At 43.9% G+C, this 21,243-nt stretch overlaps 1 protein-coding gene and 2 gene segments (V, D, J or C); all 3 read right to left on the bottom strand.

Annotated features, from left to right (window-relative positions):
• Positions 1-21,243, bottom strand: part of LOC119869150 (immunoglobulin lambda-1 light chain-like) — a 1,083,218-nt gene that overhangs the window by 323,769 nt on the left and 738,206 nt on the right. The gene's annotated exons all lie outside the window — the stretch shown is intronic.
• Positions 1-21,243, bottom strand: part of LOC119866215 — a 743,285-nt gene that overhangs the window by 282,785 nt on the left and 439,257 nt on the right.
• On the bottom strand, positions 15,414-16,288 carry LOC119877601. The segment is given in 2 exon segments: positions 15,414-16,017; positions 16,114-16,288. Coding segments are annotated over 2 exon segments (471 nt in total).

The following is a 21,243-nucleotide window of genomic DNA, read 5'->3' as shown; positions in this document are numbered from 1 at the left end:
ACATTGTGATTTTGTGTCTGTGACACTCCCAATCCTACAACAGAGGAGCCATTGCTATTGTCAACAATTTTCTTTCTCTCTTCTTTTCTTTTCTTTTATTTCTCTTTCTTTTTATCTCTTTCTTTCTTTCTTTCTTCTTTCTTTTCTTTCTGTTTCGGCCTTTCTTTTCATTTTTTCCTTTCGCTCTTTCATTCATTCTTTTTTTTTTATGTAACAGTATTCGATGCAATCATACTGTTTCATGAAAAATCATCCCTGAATTAAAAACCACCCTCAATGGACAGAACATGAGAGACTCCTAACTCTGGGAAACGAACTAAGGGTGTTGGAAGGGGAGGTGGGCGGTGGGTGGCAGTGACTGGGTGACGGGAACTGAGGGGGGCACTTGATGGGATGAGCAGTGGGTGTTATTCTATGGAGTCCTTGAGGGGCTGTCGGTGGTCCTCCTTGGGGAGAGTTACTGAGGCAGGTCCTAGATGTGGTGCCTCAGTATCCCCAGGCTGCACTCAGTACTAGACACAGGCCCAGTGCTTCTGAATGGTTTGACCATTGCTGAGCATAGCAGGAATAGGGTGAGTTGGGGAGGCACGATTCCTAGACCTGTGCTAGAGACAAAATCACATTCTACAGACACACTGAATCAGAAGTTTGCATCCACGTCAGTGTGATACTGCAGAAAACGTACACTTTTTCCCTCAGGTCTCAGTGGTGAGGGAAGGTGACCCATTCCCTCTTCAGAATCCCTGAAGCCCAGGTCCTCCCCTTGTGCAGGTGGCTTTGCCAGGTGACCTCTGCTGCCCTCTGGTGGCCGCTCCACGAGGACTGCTGGAGGTTCAGGAAAGCGTTTGGTCCAAATGGTGATGCGGAACCCACTGCTCACATCCTGATTCCCGTTCCATGGACATTCAGCTTCATGTGTCAAAACTTCCTAAGTAGGATAATAAAAGACAATGGATGGATAAAATAATGACAGATGAACATGTGTAGTGTTGGAGGATGTGCAGAGAAAGCAGTGAGATCAGACATAATGACAGGCAGGTCGTGTGTGGGCAGAGGCTGCAAGCGCCTCTCTGCTGGGGTGACAGTGGGGCAGCTGTCAGGATGGGAATCAGGGACCAGCCTGAAGTGTGTTTGGAGCCAGTCCCTTAGAGCACCGTCTGGGTGGTCTGACGACGTAGTGACAGTGAGGAGCTCAAGTGGCTGTGATTCAAAACAGAACTCATTGAGTTCTAAGATGATGTTTTCTCATAGGTTAAAAATTTGAGGGGGCAGGCGTGATGTGTTAGAAATCTCCCACTGTATGTTTCAGGACAGGTGAGTCACAAGAGGACCCTGTGTGAACCTCTCTGTGCCCCCAATGGGAAGCAGCAGCCCGCTTGAAGCCACAGTCACTCTGGCTTTTCTGTGGCTCACCCCAGTGTGTCCTGCATGATCTGAAGCTCCTGTCACACAACCCTTGATATTTATATTTGTGCACATACACATATATGAGTATACTTGTATGTGCACGTGCACATATATACTGTGGTGCGCTTTCTAGTGATTGTGAACTCTGAATTGTGTAGCAAAGCTGTAGTGGATGAGACCATCACGTTGTTATGAGACACGCGGTTCCATTTATCACTGATGAGAAGGGGGGTGTCATTATCACAATGAGCAGTGAGACCAAATCAGTAGCAGACTCATTTGTAGAGCAGGTTGGGATCTGTCAGTTGGTGATGGTGTTTCTAGAACTGAAATACATGAGCAACTTACTAACTTTTTAAACTTTTTTATAACTGTATCATCAGAAAGCTCCATCTGGCAAGCACTTCGGGTTGCTACTGAACGTAACACTCTGTATTCCTTATGAGCCACTAAATCACCAGGTGACCTGACTGCCTGCGTGGACTGGGTGCCATCTGCTCAATCCTGCCAGGAATTTGGGCATTCACCACAGCTGGCCATCATCTAACAGAAGTAAGATGAACATCAGCCTTCATGATGTCCGGAAACCACAGGTGAGTTGCTTGAGTGAGAGGCCCGAACCCAGAACCCTAACCCATGCTGCATTAACTATTCTCTGTCTGGCACAACTGCGGCCAGTGGGGAGAAGCCTGTGACAGCTGCGGTAGAGGAAGATACGTGGCTGGTTTACAGAGCTTTCTGTACTTGACATGCTTGTCTTTGTTGTTTCTGATCTTACAGAAAAAGGATGCAGTGTTTCACCAACATAGCGTTTTCACTACAGAACTTTGACAAGTGTCCTTTATCAGACATGGGATAATTGCCTTATGTGCCTTCCTTATTGTTTTTTTCTAAGGAGAGATTATTGGATTGGTCAAATGCTCTTTCTGCATCTATTGAGATAATCATGTGAGTTTAGTATTTTACTTCATCAATAAGATATGTTGTACTAATTGCTTTTCCTCTGATAGAACACCTTGTATTGTTTTAAGAAATCCCAGTTGCCAGTGGTGTAGAAATCTTTCAATATGTTACTGAATTTGATTGGATATCATTTTGTTGAGGATGTTTGTATAGGTGTATATAAAAAGTATTGATCTGAAGCTGCCTAGTGATGTGTACTATTGGTATCATTGACACATGGTACATAAAACGAGTTGGGAAGTCTAGCACAGTCATCTCGTTTTGGAACACGTCAGGAAAAACTGCCTATTACAGTTGATTTTGCACAAAGCAGGTGTTGGGATGGTGACATCCATGCCATGAAAGGTGCATAACTCTTATTCCTGCAAACCTTGCATTCTAATAACGTCCTATTGACCAGAAACCTTACTGACAACATAATCTGTGGATTCACATTGATGTTGTATATTATATGTATTATGCATTGTATTGTCTTCAAACAGTAAGTCAAGAAAAAAGTGCTGTGAAGAAGAACATTAGGGAGATCACGATGGGTAGCGCTGGTGTTTGGGCCGAGGAAGCCATGCCCAGCCATCACCATGGAAGCCTCCAGCAGGACCGGTGCTGTGCTCACCCCAGTTCATCAAGGACAATGATGGTCACATGGCTGATGTGCACAAGTACCTGGGCATCGCCAACAACATGCCCTAAAATTGTGGTAAAACAGATGTGAACTCCACTCAGCTCCTGCACCTGTCATGCCCCTATGCTGTGCTGGTGTGGAATGACCCCTATGCATGGCTCCTGGCTGCCTCAACTTCAGGTATGAAGGGCCAAAGGGCTTAGGACTAATGCCCCAAAAGCAGAAACAGAAGAGCTACCCGCAAAAAGACATTTCTTCAGACCCATATTGGTCTGGCCCACCTTCCATCCTGGGAATGCTGCATGAACAGGACACAGTTCCTCTTGAACAGGGAACTCAGCTGCTGCTTCTGTGATGAGAAGAGAAATAGACAGGGAGCTGTGTGTGGGAGAAGCCCAGTCAGTGCCCCCGGGAAGCACGGTACAGGTGGTCAGAGGATTGGGAGAACAGGACTAAGCTGAGGGGCCTGGATTCCACCCCAGTTCAGGTCTAGTCTGGACCTTTCTCCTAAGGTGAGCGCTCTGGGCACAGAGGGATGTGTCAGGTGTGGGGAGAGGCCATTCCCAGGTAATCAGTCAAGCTCTGTTAGCAGGTTCTGGGAGCATGGAGGGGCCCCCATTGTTAAGCTGCTGGGTGGGGACATGTTTGACACCAGGAAGGATCAGACAGGTCCTGAGTTCTCTCTGAGTCACCTGGGGGATAGGGCTATTCAGGAGAATGGTTATGTTTTCCCCCTCCCCTCTTATCTGATTCCAGTCTCAGGAACCAACAGACACCTCATATCCCCTGCTTCCTATTCTGGGGTCCGGGTGGATGACCTGTCACTGCTTTCACCAGCTGCTCACAGACTAGCTGAGCTAAGCAGGAACAGGAGGAGGAGTGTACCTGACTGACAGAGAAAGGAGGAGAGGAAGGAGGTCTGGTCCAGGGTCCCTGGAGAGGAAGATAGAGGAGAAGGTGCTGGCATGGACAGGACACCAGCGGTCCCTGCACCAGGTGAGGAAGGCTGCCCAGGCTGAGAGGGGAGGTGGGGCAACCTCAGCCAGAATGTCCCAGGTCCTGAGCTTCTTCCTCTCTGTTCTGCCAGCTGCCTATGTTGGCCGCAGCTGCACCTGGCCACAGTGACACCTGCTACCTGGAAGGGAAGGTGGCAGCCCATTCATTGTGCTGTTCCTGAGAAAGCCAGTGATTTGTGTCTTTCGATTATAATCCATGAGGTAGACCTTTTCAGGATCTTTTAACCTGAAAAATTCCTGGGATTATAATTTTAGTCCTAGAGATTCCCCTTAAAAATTATAGGATGTGTCATAATTGATCAGGTCAATAGCTACGTTGCAGATTGAATATTCAAATTGTAGAGTCCATGCTTTTCTGAGGAGAAAATATTTTCTGTCCTGTGTTTCCCTATCCTCACTGAGATATCAAGTTGGATGTAATCCAGAAATGGAAATAACCTGAACCTCTCCTTTTCCTTTCTAAGATATTTCCCTCTGTTGTTTTTACTTCATGTAGGTGTCCTAAAAATCCATTTCAAAGTCAGAATCATGAATATAAACACAGCTTATAACAAATTTATTCAAGTCTTGGAAAAAGATATAACTCTCTTAGTGACAGATGATTCTCAAATGTAGATATTTCCTCCCAAAGGGTCAGCAACGATGTGGATGTGAGTCCATGTGGGTCACACCTCAGCCAAGCCCACATGATCTTTCCCCATGAACAAGATGGCTCTGTCCTCTCACGCTGTCGGAAGCTCACTTTGCTCCCAGGTAGGAGGCTCCTATATCTGGGAATGCAGAGTTGGATTGTGTGCGAGCAGAGGACAGCTGTGTCACATTTCTGTCATGGCTCTGGTGAGCTGGTAAATGCTCCCTTTTCTCTCAATGCCAATTTCCCACAAGCAGGAGGTCAGAGAGCAGTCCCTTCTCCTGTCACATGCTGTGCTCTGATGCCTGTCAGGACTGGCTTCTCTCTCTTTTTAAAAAATTTTATTTATTTATTCATGAGAAACACACAAACAGAGAGAGAGAGAGAGAGAGAGAGAGGCAGAGACACAGGTAGAGGGAGAAGCAGGCTCCATGCAGGGAGCCTGTTGTGGGACTCGATCACCAGTCCAAGATCATGACCTGGGCTGAAAGTGGTGCAAAACTGCTGAGCCACCTGTGCTGCCCAAGGACTGGTGTTTTCTAATGTGGATTTCCCTGAATATCACCATGACCATGGTCTTCTTGAATCCCTTCCTCTCTGAGGCACAAGCAACTGGCAAAGTGGCAAAAATGTGGTTTGCCACATTTTTGCAATGTGGTTGCCGTAAAAGGTTAGTTTGCTCTTAAATCCATGGATTTGTCACTGGAAATCCAGCCCTTTGGAGTGTGTTTACTGTTTCATGCCATGGAATATGTCTCCAGACGTTCTGGTCACTGCACACATCTCCACCTTTAGAGCTCTTATGTTTCAGCAATTTGTTTGTAGACCACCATGTAAATGGGCATGTTATATAACCCAAAGGCATGATAATAGAGAATGCAAAAACCTCAACATCCTATTCAATTCTAACCCTATCAACCCATATTTACCTCATGTTCATTCATCTGGTGTTGGCTGGTCAATGGAGATTCAACATGTGCAAATCCGAATCTAACATTCGTTGGTGGGACTCTATGGAAGACTCATAGAGGTTCCTCAGTAAATTAAAAACAGAACCACCCTATGACCCAGTTATCCCATTTATGCATATAAATCCAAAGAAATTAAATCACATCTCAAAGAAATATCTACATCACTATGTTCATTGTAACATCACTCACAATCACCAAGACAAGAACACAATCTAAGTGTTCATTCATAGATGAATGGATAAAGCAAGTGACACACACACACACACAAACACATGCACATGCACAGAGGAATATTATTTAGCTCTAATGGAAAAAGGGAATCTTGTCATTTGTGACAACTTGGATGAAGTGGGAGGGCAATATGTTAAGTGAAATAAGTGAGCCAGAAAATCAATACTCTATGATCTCACTTGTATCTATACTTGTATGTAGAATCTAAAAGGGCATAACTCATAAGAACAGAGAATAGATGGATAGTTACCAGGATCAGAGGGTGGTTGAAATGACAAGATGCTGATCAAAGAGTACAGACTGGGGGGAGGAGCAAGATGGCGGAAGAGTAGGGTCTCCAAATCACCTGTCTCCACCAAACTACCTAGAAAACCTTCAAATTATTCTGAAAATCTATCAATTCGGCCTGAGATTTAAAGAGAGACCAGCTGGAATGCTACAGTGAGAAGAGTTCGCGCATCTATCAAGGTAGGAAAACGGGGAAAAAGAAATAAAGAAACAAAGGCCTCCGAGGGGGAGGGGCCCCGTGAGGAGCCAGGCTGAGGCCAGGGCGAGTGTCCCCAGGACAGGAGAGCCCCGTCCCGGAGACGCAGGAGCTGCACCGACCTTCCCGGGGGAAAGGGGCTCGCGGGAGTTGGAGCAGGACCCAGGAGGGCGGGGAGGCCCTCGGGCTCCCTGGGACACTAACAGACACCTGCGCCCCGGGAGAGTGCGCCGAGCTCCCTAAGGGCTGCAGCGCGCACGGCGGGACCCGGAGCAGCTCGGAGGGGCTCGGGCTGCAGCTCGGCGGAGGGGGTTGCGCGGTCCGGGAGCGCGAATCCAACAGCGCAGGCTCCGGTGCACAGGGCGCCGAGACACAGCCCAGGATCCCGCCTCCCCCGGGACAGGCAGAGGCCGGGAGGGCCCAGGACAGCAAGGACGCTCCTGCCCCAGCTGAGCAGAGCAGCGGCCCCGCCCCGGAGCCTCCAGGCCCTGCAGACGGAGTTCCTGCGGGGGCTGAATCCAGGTTTCCAGAGCTGACCCGCCACTGGGGCTGTTCCTCCTGCGGCCTCACGGGGTAAACAACCCCCACTGAGCCCTGCACCAGGCAGGGGCACAGCAGCTCCCCCAACTGCTAACACCTGAAAATCAGCACAACAGGCCCCTCCCCCAGAAGATCAGCTAGACTGACAACTTCCAGGGGAAGCCAAGGGACTTAAAGAACACAGAATCAGAAGATACTCCCCTGTGGTTCTTTTTTTTTGTTTTGTTTTGTTTTGTTTTGTTTTGTTTTGCTTTTTGATTTGTTTCCTTCCCCCACCCCCTTTTTTTCTCCTTTCTTTCTCTTTCTCTTTTTCTTCTTTTTTTTCGTTTTTTTTCTCTTTTTCTTCCCTTTTTTTTTCTCTTTCTCTTTTCTTTCCTTCTTTCTTTCCTCTCTTTTTCTCTTTTTCCCAATACAATTTGCTTTTGGCCACGCTGCACTGAGCAAAATGACTAGAAGGAAAACCTCACCTCAAAAGAAAGAATCAGAAACAGTCCTCCCTCCCACAGAGTTACAAAATCTGGATTACAATTCAATGTCAGAAAGCCAATTCAAAAGCACTATTATACAGCTACTGGTGGCGCTAGAAAAAAAGTATAAAGGACTCAAGAGACTTCAAGTCTGTAGAATTTAGAGCTAATCAGGCAGAAATTAAAAATCAATTGAATGAGATGCAATCCAAACTAGAAGTCCTAACGACGAGGGTTAACGAGGTGGAAGAACGAGTGAGTGACACAGAAGACAAGTTGATAGCAAAGAGGGAAACTGAGGAAAAAAGAGACAAACAATTAAAAGACCATGAAGATAGATTAAGGGAAATAAACGACAGCCTGAGGAAGAAAAACCTACGTTTAATTGGTGTTCCCGAGGGCGCCGAAAGGGACAGAGGGCCAGAATATGTATTTGAACAAATTCTAGCTGAAAACTTTCCTAATCTGGGAAGGGAAACAGGCATTCAGATCCAGGAAATAGAGAGATCCCCCCCTAAAATCAATAAAAACCGTTCAACACCTCGACATTTAATTGTGAAGCTTGCAAATTCCAAAGATAAGGAGAAGATCCTTAAAGCAGCAAGAGACAAGAAATCCCTGACTTTTATGGGGAGGAGTATTAGGGTAACAGCAGACCTCTCCACAGAGACCTGGCAGGCCAGAAAGGGCTGGCAGGATATATTCAGGGTCCTAAATGAGAAGAACATGCAACCAAGAATACTTTATCCAGCAAGGCTCTCATTCAAAATGGAAGGAGAGATAAAGAGCTTCCAAGACAGGCAGCAACTAAAAGAATATGTGACCTCCAAACCAGCTGTGCAAGAAATTTTAAGGGGGACTCTTAAAATTCCCCTTTAAGAAGAAGTTCAGTGGAACAGTCCACAAAAACAAAGACTGAATAGATATCATGATGACACTAAACTCATATCTCTCAATAGTAACTCTGAATGTGAACGGGCTTAATGACCCCATCAAAAGGCGCAGGGTTTCAGACTGGATAAAAAAGCAGGACCCATCTATTTGCTGTCTACAAGAGACTAATTTTAGACAGAAGGACACCTACAGCCTGAAAATCAAAGGTTGGAGAACCATTTACCATTCGAATGGTCCTCAAAAGAAAGCAGGGGTAGCCATCCTTATATCAGATAAACTAAAATTTACCCCAAAGACTGTAGTGAGAGATGAAGAGGGACACTATATCATACTTAAAGGATCTATTCAACAAGAGGACTTAACAATCCTCAATATATATGCTCCGAATGTGGGAGCTGCCAAATATATAAATCAATTATTAACCAAAAGTGAAGAAATACTTAGATAATAATACACTTATTAAAAAGAAGAGAGAGAAGACTCAAATTAATAAAATCATGAATGAGAAAGGAGAGATCACTACCAACACCAAGGAAATACAAATGATTTTAAAAACATATTATGAACAGCTATACGCCAATAAATTAGGCAATCTAGAAAAAATGGACGCATTCCTGGAAAGTCACAAACTACCAATACTGGAACAGGAAGAAATAGAAAACCTGAACAGGCCAATAACCAGGGAGGAAATTGAAGCAGAAAAATAGACACAAGGCTGGTTCAACACCCGTAAAACAATCAATGTGATTCATCATATCAGCAAGATAAAAACCAAGAACCATATGATCCTCTCATTGGATGCAGAGAAAGCATTTGACAAAATACAGCATCCATTCCTGATCAAAACTCTTCAGAGTGTAGGGATAGAGGGAACATTCCTCGACATCTTAAAAGCCATCTATGAAAAGCCCACAGCAAATATCATTCTCAATGGGGAAGCACTAGGAGCCTTTCCAATAAGATCAGGAACAAGACAGGGATGTCCACTCTCACCACTGCTGTTCAACATAGTACTGGAAGTGCTAGCCTCAGCAATCAGACAAAAAAAAGACATTAAAGGCATTCAAATTGGCAAAGAAGAAGTCAAACTCTCCCTCTTCGCCGATGACATGATACTCTACATAGAAAACCCAAAAGTCTCCACCCCAAGATTGCTAGAACTCATACAGCAATTCGGTAGCGTGGCAGGATACAAAATCAATGCCCAGAAGTCAGTGGCATTTCTATACACTAACAATGAGACTGAAGAAAGAGAAATTAAGGAGTCAATCCCATTTACAATTGCACCCAAAAGCATAAGATACCTAGGAATAAACCTCACCAAAGATGTAAAGGATCTATACCCTCAAAACTATAGAACACTTCTGAAAGAAATTGAGGAAGACACAAAGAGATGGAAAAATATTCCATGCTCATGGATTGGCAGAATTAATATTGTGAAAATGTCAATGTTACCCAGGGCAATATACACGTTTAATGCAATCCCTATCAAAATACCATGGACTTTCTTCAGAGAGTTGGAACAAATTATTTTAAGATTTGTGTGGAATCAGAAAAGACCCCGAATAGCCAGGGGAATTTTAAAAAAGAAAACCATATCTGGGGGCATCACAATGCCAGATTTCAGGTTGTACTACAAAGCTGTGGTCATCAAGACAGTGTGGTACTGGCACAAAAACAGACGCATAGATCAGTGGAACAGAATAGAGAATCCAGAAGTGGACCCTGAACTTTATGGTCAACTAATATTCGATAAAGGAGGAAAGACTATCCATTGGAAGAAAGACAGTCTCTTCAATAAATGGTGCTGGGAAAATTGGACATCCACATGCAGAAGAATGAAACTAGACCACTCTCTTTCACCATACACAAAGATAAACTCAAAATGGATGAAAGATCTAAATGTGAGACAAGATTCCATCAAAATCCTAGAGAAGAACACAGGCAACACCCTTTTTGAACTCGGCCATAGTAACTTCTTGCAAGATACATCCACGAAGGCAAAAGAAACAAAAGCAAAAATGAACTATTGGGACTTCATCAAGATAAGAAGCTTTTGCACAGCAAAGGATACAGTCAACAAAACTCAAAGACAACCTACAGAATGGGAGAAGATATCTGCAAATGACATATCAGATAAAGGGCTAGTTTCCAAGATCTATAAAGAACTTATTAAACTCAACACCAAAGAAACAAACAATCCAATCATGAAATGGGCAAAAGACATGAACAGAAATCTCACAGAGGAAGACATAGACATGGCCAACATGCATATGAGAAAATGCTCTGCATCACTTGCCATCAGGGAAATACAAATGAAAACTACAATGAGATACCACCTCACACCAGTGAGAATGGGGAAAATTAACAAGGCAGGAAACAACAAATGTTGGAGAGGATGTGGAGAAAAGGGAACCCTCTTACACTGTTGGTGGGACTGTGAACTGGTGCAGCCACTCTGGAAAACTGTGTGGAGGTTCCTCAAAGAGTTAAAAATAGACCTGCCCTACGACCCAGCAATTGCACTGTTGGGGATTTACCCCAAAGATACAAATGCAATGAAACGCCGGGACACCTGCACCCCGATGTTTATAGCAGCAATGGCCACGATAGCCAAACTGTGGAAGGAGCCTCGGTGTCCAACGAAAGATGAATGGATAAAGAAGATGTGGTTTATGTATACAATGGAATATTACTCAGCTATTAGAAATGACAAATACCCACCATTTGCTTCAACGTGGATGGAACTGGAGGGTATTATGCTGAGTGAAGTAAGTCAGTCGGAGAAGGACAAACGTTATATGTTCTCATTCATTTGGGGAATATAAATAATAGTGAAAGGGAAAATAAGGGAAGGGAGAAGAAATGTGTGGGAAATATCAGAAAAGGAGACAGAACGTAATGACTGCTAACTCTGGGAAACGAACTAGGGGTGGTAGAAGGGGAGGAGGGCGGGGGGTGGGAGTGAATGGGTGACGGGCACTGGGTGTTATTCTGTATGTTAGTAAATTGAACACCAATAAAAAAATAAATTAAAAAAAAAGAGTACAGACTTCCAGTTATGAGATGAGTAAGTTATTGGGATGTAATGTGCAGCTTGGTGGCTATAGGTAACAATTCTGTATTGTATACTTGAAAGTTGTGAAGATGGTAGATCTTGGATGTTCTCACTACACACATAAAGAACATAAAGTCAAGCGTGTGAAGTGATGGATGTTTTAACTACCTATATTTGGGGTCATCGTGTTACAATATATATGTGTATCACGTCATGTTTTATACCTTCAAATCACACAGTATTATCTATCTATATGTAAATAAAGATGGAAAAACAATGCAAATTCCAGTTGTATTCTTTTCTTTCTAAGATTTTATTTATTTATTTATTTGAGAGAGGGAGTGAGAGAGAGAGAGAGAGAGAGAGAATGAGAGAGAGAGAGAAACCCCATGAGTGAGGGGAGAGGCAGCAAGACAGTGAAAAGCACTTTCTTTGCTGAGCAAGAAGTGAGATACTGAGCTCAATTCCAGGACCCTTTATTTCAAATGCACCAAAACCCGTAAGATACCTAGGAATAAACCTAACCAAAGAGGTAAGGGATCTGTACCTTAAATCTACAAAACACCTAAGAAAGACATTGATGAATTCACAAAGAGATGGAAAAACTTACCATGCTCATTTTGGAAGAATACACTTTGCTAAAATGTCTGTTACTCAGAGCAATGTACACATTCAGTGCAATCCCTGTCATAATACCATGGACTTTCTTTGCAGAATTAGAGCAAATAATCCAAAGATTTGTATGGAACCAGAAAAACCTTGAATAACCAGAGCTGGTACATCACATTACTTGACTTCAAACTATATTACAAAGCTGTGATCCTCAAGACAGCATGATATTGGCACAAAAATACACATGTACAAAAAAGTAACAGAATAGAGAACCCAGTAAAGGACTCTCAACTGTATGGTCAACTAAGCTTTGACAAAACAGGGAAGAATGTTCAAAGGAAAAAGTCTCTTTAACAAATGTGGTTGCAAATATTGAACAGCCACATGCAGAAGAATGAAACTAGACCATTCTCTTACACCATACACAGAGATGAACTCAACATGGATGAAACATCAAAATGTGAGACAGGAATCCATCAAAATCCTAGAAGAGAACACAGGCAACAATTTCTTGCAAGTCACATTTCTATAAGGAAGGGACACAAAGCAATAATAAGCTATTGGGCCTTCATCAAGATACATAGCCGTGGCACAGTGAAGCAAATAGTCGACAAACCGAAAGACAAGTGACAGCGGGAGAGAAGATATTTGCAAATGGCATATCAGATAAAGGGCTAGTATCGAAGATCTATAAAGGCCTTATCAAACACGAGACCCCCCAAAAAATGTTGCAGTCAAGAGACGAGCAAAAGATATGAACCGACATTTATCCAGAAAGACGTACAACTAGGCAAAAGGCACGGAAAACAATGTTCCATATCACCTGTCATCAGGGAAATACAAATCAGAAGCACAATGCGATACCACATTACACCAGTTAGAATTGATGAAATTAACAAGACAGGAAACAACAAATATTGGCACAGATGTGGAGAAAGGGGATCCCTCTTCACTGTTGGTGAGAATGCAACCTGGCCTACTCACTCTGGAAAACAATATTGTGGTTCCTCAAGAAGATTAGAGATACCCGGAAATTACACTCCTGAGTATATATACCAAATAGACAGATGTGGAGATTCCCAAGAGCATACTTTCACTTAGAGAGTACTGTGCAGGAAACCTAGATCTACAGGAAACACACATCTGAGTTAAAGAAAAGATGAAGAAGCAGGCATGAGCAGAGAAGGACAGTGGCATGTCAGATTGTCCCAGCCAGGGCTGCAATAGAACCTTTGGGAGCCCTGGTGCTGGGTGTGTTCTCCAGAGACGTGCAGAATAGTGGGTAAAGGTCCTGCTTCTCTGCCACCGGCATGCAGGGGCCACCAGATACAGGCTGCAAACAAGAAGGGGGCATGTCCCTGCTGTGCCAGCTCTCTTCAGCAAAACTAATTCATGGAGCAGCAGTTTCCAACAACCCTCACCTCTGGGGTAATGAGGGCTCCAATCCTGTAAAGGTTAGGAATTCTGGTTTTCACCCATGACTTCTAGACAATGACAGACTCAGTATCATTATTTTTCCTGTTGTGACCCTTGGAGAATCAAGTCAGGCGGGCAGAGAGATGCACAAACATACATGCTCTAGGGCAGAAAAAAATGTGTGAATAGAATATATGTAAAGGGAACAGACCGTATAGGACAATGAATTAAGCAGAATTCAGTAGGAGATGACTATTGGATAATATTCCAGTCATCTCTAGAGAAAGAGATTGAAAGTGAGACCTTTAGTTTATGAGTGATGGCAGAGGGAAGGGCGGAGATGTATAGGGAAGAAGGGTGGGAGATGCAGAATGAGGAAGGTGTGGGGGTGTTGGGAGAGTAGATCTCTTGAACATACTCTCACTGTTGGCTCAGTCTGTCTGGCCTCTCGTGTCACAGTGTCAGTGGCATCACCTCCATCACTCCTCCTGACTATTCTTGTCACCTGTTTCAGGCGCTCCTTCTGTTAAATTACAAATAGCTCACGAAGCCCTTATATCCCTGAATGAGACAATGATACTAAAGGACTTCCAATCTGGAGCACTCTGCTAAGGTCACAGGCTACACAAGAACTTTTGACATAAATTTTCATTCCTGGTCTCAAGATCTCGGGTCAATCTGGGAAGCCAACAGGCACCGAAAGTCCAATCCGGCAAGTGACACTCATTCTTGAAGCTGTTCATTACTTACTTTCACATCAGAAGAGCTAACCAGGGGTCTCTGACTGTGACCTTGATCCTGTTATAAACATGACAAACAGAAATGACCACTAATGAAATCCTTTGAACCCTTTCAACCAAGGCTTTTTACTTGTCATTCCCTCACTAGTTGGTTATCATCCAAGGACAACAGGGAATGCTCTTCATCTCCCTCCCTTTTTCATTCACTGTCATCACTTCTACAGTTTGTCCATCTGTCTGTCCATTCAAAGTATTGGGTTACTTTTGTTCCCCACATTATAAACACCAGAAGGCCCAGGTGAGCTGGGAAGTGGCATGATTCACACTACAGTTTTGCATATTATTTCCCTACAGTCCTCTTGATTGCCTTCCCTACCAATGGAAGTCGTGGAGAAAAATCCCACTAAAGTCACCTGTGGGAGGCATTTTGCAAGCACTTAGTACAGAATAATCTTTTTTGAGTGAGCAGGAGTTTCTTGGGATCTGTTGTGACTCCAGCCAACCACAAGCTAGAAAGAGACACTACAATTCTGAGACCTGGTATTCACTTCTCGTCCCACTCCTCCTGCATCTCTACCCACACTCTCTCTCAAGAAAAACTCTACTCTTCCTACCTACTTCGGAGTTGTCCATTATGGACTGCTCCTGGATTTTCCATCACTGAGATCCATCACTAGGGGTATCCAACATGAATTTCTGCGGTCCAAAACCAAAAACTCTCACAACCCTGCTCAAGTCACTGCCCGGGGAACAGGTTTATCTTCCTTGATACAACTGCTCAACATTAACCCACAAGTGGGGGTGTACATGAAAATGCTTGGTTTTTAAATGCTTAAATTATAGGGGAAATCTACATGCCCAGTAAACTTGCCCCACCCCCAATCATATGATTAGAGGTGGATCACTCATTGGGTTGAGATTCAGGGGAGTTATTATATTTATCATTGCAATGCTTCCTCTTCCATGCTATTTGATGTGGTCCCAGGGAGAACCTAGAAAAGTCCTGTTGGCAGCATGTGGACCACTTCCTGGCATCAGAAGTTAAGAGTCAACTATAGATGGAGAAACCCATGCCATGCTCCATGGTGGTCTTGCCACAGACATCCTAACATACACACTATATTCCTAATCAGGTCCCAGCTTTGCACCCATGATGGATGCAAGGTTCTTGGTCCTGTCTAACTCGGGGATCTAATGTTTCCTTTTGAATGTTCAACACTAGCAGGGGTCCTATTATACTTCATGATGAAGTGACAGTGAAGATATTCACTGAATTGCCCTCCTCCGTCAACCTACAACCCGGAGATCTATGTCCATTCCTTGAATAGGGACCCATCATGGATGGCATCGGGTCTGACAGCTCATGGGGTCATGTCAGCCCAGATATCCCATAGACTCAATTTCTTGCCTGGGTAGCTTGGGTCTTTTCAAGAATTATGGAGAGGAAGGAGAATACTCTCTGCCAAAATTACCTAAATTTTGGCCTTCCTCTTGGAACAGAGGTACAGCATGACAGAGTTTGCAAGAAGAGTCATAGGTCTCAGGGCCCTGGAGAAGGACAGGCTGCAGCTCCCCCTGAATCCCCACAGGGAAGAGAAGAGAGAGGGTGAGAGGTTTTGTGCTCACTTCCCCATTTGTCTGTGTCACTGTGGCTATTGCTACTAGCGGGTGTAAAACAGTAATAATCTGCCTCATCCTCAGACTGGATGTTAGACATGGTTAAATAGCGGTCAGCCCCAGACCTGGAGCCTGAGAAGCGACTGGGGATCCCGTCTCCCCTGCTGTGGCTTCCATCACTGTTAACCTTCATCAGATACTGAGGGGCCTTCCCTGGTTGTTGTTGTTGATACCAGTAAATAAGGTAACTGCTGTGCTCACTGCTCAGAGTGCATGTGAGCTTGACGGAGGCTTCCAGGGAGGCAGATGCACTTGGAGTCTGGGTCAGCACAGGAGGAGCACAGACACCTGAAAACACAAAAGATAAGAAAGATGTTAAATGTAGCAGACACTGGCCAGGGGTTCTGTGCTTGAAGGGAAAGGTCAGGGAGGGGGAAACCAGACCTGTAGAGAAAATGAAGGGCAGGAGGTAAAAGGGGACCCAGTCCATGGTGGGGAGAGGCTTCAAGGAGTTCTGCTCTGAGACTTCTCACCCGGGTCTGTACTCTCCAACACCCATCTTATCCTCTTTGTGCAGTTAAGAGAAGGAGGAGCATCAGATGCAAATCTATTCTCTGTCCTTCAGTGTGTCTGTCTAAATAAGCTCTTGTCTGAACCCTGTACCCAAGAGCCTCACAACGGTAATTTCCTGTGGTTAGAAGAAGGACCAGGTGTGAGTTTCAAGAGTGGAGAGATGATTTTACACAACACAAGTATCTTTAGAGGAAGCAGCAGTCACACTCTTTGCACTTGAGCATAGACAAGGGGATTTGGACTAATTGGGGTCACAAACCAAGACCACAGTTCCCTCTGGTGTACCCTGGGAGAATGTCACCCCACATGTATTGGCAGTTCCTCATAATGACTCCTTTTGAGTCTCCAAGAGATGCTAGACCCTTGATGAGTGTTTATATGCTCCACCTAAATTTGGAATTAAAAAAAAATAAACAGCTGCATGCTTCAGGCACAAATGTTCCACCAATTGTTTAAATGAGGATGCTAACATTGAGAGAATGTTTTCTCAGCCTCACTGAGTGATGAGCAAGTGGTTTCCAATGCAGGACACAACCCAGAGCCCGAGTTACCATCCGTCCCTGCCCTGCCCTCTTACTATGCTCCTTCTCCCCTCATCCCTTCTTTTTTGGACCCTCCAATCATAATCTTCTCTTCTTTCTTCCAGTGTCTGTTGTCTCTGAGTCTGTTCAGAAGAGTGCTGGGATGTTCATGGTGTTGGAGTTAGTGTATCCCCAGGAAAAACAGCTTGTTGGCTGTGAGTCTATACTGCAAGGACATTTACTCTAAGGAAACCTCATGCATTGGACCTGCTCTGTCCAATGTTCAGCCTCAAGGTATAGATGGATGCTGAGATTGAAATGTGCCTAGTCCCAATAGATATGGGCTGTAGTTATGAAGGATCCATGAGATTTCAAAGACTTAGTATAAATATAATGTAAAATACATCAATGTTTTTACATTTAATTCATATTGCATTATATTTTCAAGTAATAGAACTAAACAAACTATATGAAATCAAATGCTATCCATTTTTTTCTCCTTTTAAAATGTAGCTATGCTCCGCATCACTTGCCATCAGGGAAATACAAATCAAAACCACAATGAGATACCACCTCACACCCATGAGAATGGGAAAACTTAACAAGGCAGGAAACCACAAATTTTGGAGAGGATGCAGAGAAAAGGGAACCCTCCTGCATTGTTGGTGGGAATGTGAACTGGTGCAGCCACTCTGGAAACCATGTGGAGGTTCCTCAAAGAGTTAAAAATAGACCTGCCCTACGACCCAGCAATTGCACTGTTGGGGATTTACCCCGAGGATACAGATGCAATGAAACGCCAGGACACCTGCACCCCAATGTTTCTAGCAGCAATGTCCACAATAGCCAAACTGTGGAAGGAGCCTCAGTGTCCATCGAAAGATGAATGGATAAAGAAGATGTGGTTTATGTATACAATGGAATATTACTCAGCCATTAGAAATGACACACACCATTTGCTTCAACGTGGATGTAACTGGAGGGTATTATGCTGAGTGAAGTAAGTCAATCAGAGAAGGACAAACATTATATATTCTCATTCATTTGTGGAATATAAATAAGAGTAAAAGGGAATATAAGGGAAGGGAGAAAAAATGTGTGGGAAATATCAGAAAAGGAGACAGAACATAAAGACTCCTAACTCTGGGAAACGAACTAGGGATGGTGGAATGGGAGGAGGGCGGGGGTGGGGGTGAATGGTTGACGGCACTGAGGGGGACTCTTGACAGGATGAGCACTGGGTGTTATTCTGTATGTTGGTAAATTGAACACCAATAAAAATAAATTTATTAAAAAAAAGAAATAGAAAAAACAGAATAGAGCAACTTTTATGACAGTAAAGAATGCCTGCAATGAAAATAGTCAAGAAGAGAGTACTTTTTTTGTAATTATTCCCACTTAGGGCAGATTTTAAAGAGTTCCTGTGGCACAGTCTTGTGGAAGTATTCAATAAATTGCACAGTGAAGATATGAAGTATCCAAGCAAAATTAACAAAGTATGAATCAGAGTGGAGTTGATATAAGGAAAGTTTGGAAATAGATGAAGTCATCTAAGGAGACTCTTGTAGAATGTCTAAGTTTTAAGAAAGGGCTCCATAATGGAGAATAAGGATTCTAGTGGAAGAAGGAAGAAACTTGTACAATCTTGATTGATGTCAGTGCTGCAAGTCAGGCTATGTGTCTTTCTCAGTATGTTGTATTCAAAGGATACAAACAGGGATTTGAAGGGGCACATGCGCCCCAATGCTTATAGCAGTAATGTTCACAATAGCCAAAATATGGAAAGAGCCCAACATCCACTGGCAGATGAATGGATAAAGAAGATCTGGTATATACATACAATTCAATATTCCTCTGCCATCAAAAAAAAGAAAAGAAAAGGAATCTTACCATTTGCAATGACTTAGCTGGAACTGGAGGTATTATACTAAGTGAAATAAGTCAATTGGTCAAAGACAATAATCATATGGTTTCACTTATATGTGGAATTTAAGAAACAGAACAGATGAACATAGGGAAAGGGAGGGGGGAAAAATAAGATGAAATCAGAGGGGAGGCAAACCATAACAGACTCTTAACTATAGGAAATAAACTGAGAGTTGCTGGAAGGGAGGTGAGTGGGGGGATGGGGTAACAGGGTGATGGACATTAAGGAGGGGTCTTAAAGTAATGAGCACTGGGTGTTATATGCAACTGATGAATCACTAAGCTCTACCTCTGAAACTAATAATACATTATTAGTTAATTAATTGATTTTAAATAAAATTTGACAAAATAAAAAAATAAAAGGATTTTTAAAATAAAAAAATAAAAATAAATAAAATGTAGCTACTAGAAAATTTTTCCCTATGTATTTGTTTTGAATTTTAGTTCTTTTTTTATAAAGATTTTATGTATTTCTTCATGAGAAACACAGAGAGGGAGAGAGAGGGAGAGACAAAGGCAGAGGTAGAAGCAGGCTCCATGCTGGGAGCCTGATGTGGGACTCAATCCCGGGTCTCCAGGATCATGCCCTGGGCGGAAGAGAGCGTTAAACTGGTGAGCCACCCTGGCTGCCCTGAATTTTATATCTGATGGAACAGCTGATCTGCAAAGCCCAAGTAGCAGTTACTTGCTTTTGGAAAAAAGTGAGAGAAACTTCCGGAGCATTCAATATGGGCCATGTCCCAGGTTTGAAAGCACAATGAGAGGCCACAAGGTGGTGGTGAATACCAGGGATTCGAGCTTAGGAACATCTTGATTTGGTGCTGGATTGGCCACTTGCTAGCTGTGACCTCAGGCAAGTTACACATCCTACATGCCTCAGCTTCTGCACCTGCAAATGGGTTGATGATCAGAATGCTTATTCATAGAGTATTTGCGATTAAACAATTCAAGAAATGTGAAGTTCTTGCAATTGTGCTTCATATGTGTTAACCACATAAAAAAGTTTTACTCCTTCTTCCCTTTTTAAGTCCTTTATCCTTAAACATAAAGAATAGTCACTGGAGTTTAGAGGATGAGTGATAGTATGGAAACATAGTATATCTTAGGTTTGGGACATTTAAAATTGGCAGATTTCCCGAAAACACTAAAATCCCTCTCTCTCCCTCTCACTCTCTGGCTCTGTCTCTCTGTATCTCTACCTCTCTCTCTCTCTCTCTCTCTCTCTCTCTCTCTCTCTCTCTCACACACACACACACACACACACACACACAGAGACACATAAAGAAACACATGTACAACACCACAGGCCATGAGAGGCCCTCACCTTTGGCAGAGGTCACAGGGGGCACATCCTCTCAGGCTGCTGTCCTGCATGCTGGGTCTTTGGGTCAGGGACATGGTCCTGGTTCTCTAACAGAGACAAAGACAATATGGTTGTCCCAGCAGAGCTAGAGCAGGACTACTTCATGCTGGTCCACACTCTGTCATTATGTGTCATCTCATCTTGGTTGTCTCACTGGAGTTGGCCCTACTTGTTACCTCCTAGTTCTAGGAAGGAGAACATAGTTGTGTAGAAACTGCCACCCTAAATCCCAGTGATTGACAGTCAGTGTGCATCCTCTGACTCGACCACAGAGGGCAGCATGGAGGCCTGGGTGGACAGGGGTGGGTGGACAGGGGTGGGCAGGGGTGGGCCTCAAGGCTGGGGTTGGTGGCACTGAGGGGAGAAACCATGGGACAGACAGACCAGGACACCTCACACGGACCCCTACAGGGACCTGAGAAGCACAATGTGGCATTAACAGGCTCTACACATGCTATATCCACAGCAGAGCTGAGGTGGGCTCAGGAGGACCTAGACCTGCAGTTGGAGGAGAAGCAGATCAGCTTCATGTTCTGTGGGGACTCTATCACCAAGGCAGCTGGGGCTGGACCCCATCTACAGATGATTAGGAGATCCTTGTCTCACTCATGATCTGACTGGGAGAATGTGGAGTCCACCCTAGTCATGTCAGTCATTCGCTCACTGTGGTGAAAATCAGAGAAGAGGGATGGGCCAGGGTGTCAATGTGGAGACATGGGCCATTTAGAAGATGGTCAGGTCTTCTCCAGGGCTGTCAGTTATGCCCCACCTGAGCCCTGAGAACTCTGTGGTACCCATTCACCTGCAGAATTCCCAAGGGGAGGGAGAGCCCAACCATGGCAGAGACACTTGTGCATTGAATTATGTCCCCCCGCTCCCAGATTCAGATGTTTAAAACCCAAGCTCCATTATCTCTCACTGGGAACTTCTTATAGTAGAGGATCATGGCAAATGTAATCAATTAAATTAAATAAGGTTGCTATGGAGGAGGCAGCCCTAATCCATTTACACTGGTGTCCTTATTAAAACACAAATTTGGAGACAGACTGTGTGAAGGAAAAACACCATACAAAGATAGAGAAAGAATCTCGAAGCCAAGGAATGCCAAACATTGCCAGAAAACCACCAGGAGCTACAAGAGAGTCATGATACAGATTCTCCTTCACAGCCTCCAAAACAGGCACAAATCTG

Source organism: Canis lupus, chromosome 26, assembly GCF_011100685.1.
Source record: "Canis lupus familiaris isolate Mischka breed German Shepherd chromosome 26, alternate assembly UU_Cfam_GSD_1.0, whole genome shotgun sequence".
In the NCBI taxonomy this organism is placed as follows: Eukaryota; Metazoa; Chordata; class Mammalia; order Carnivora; family Canidae; genus Canis; species Canis lupus.
Note: the sequence above shows the minus strand (reverse complement) of the source record. Positions and strands in the feature narration are given on the sequence as shown.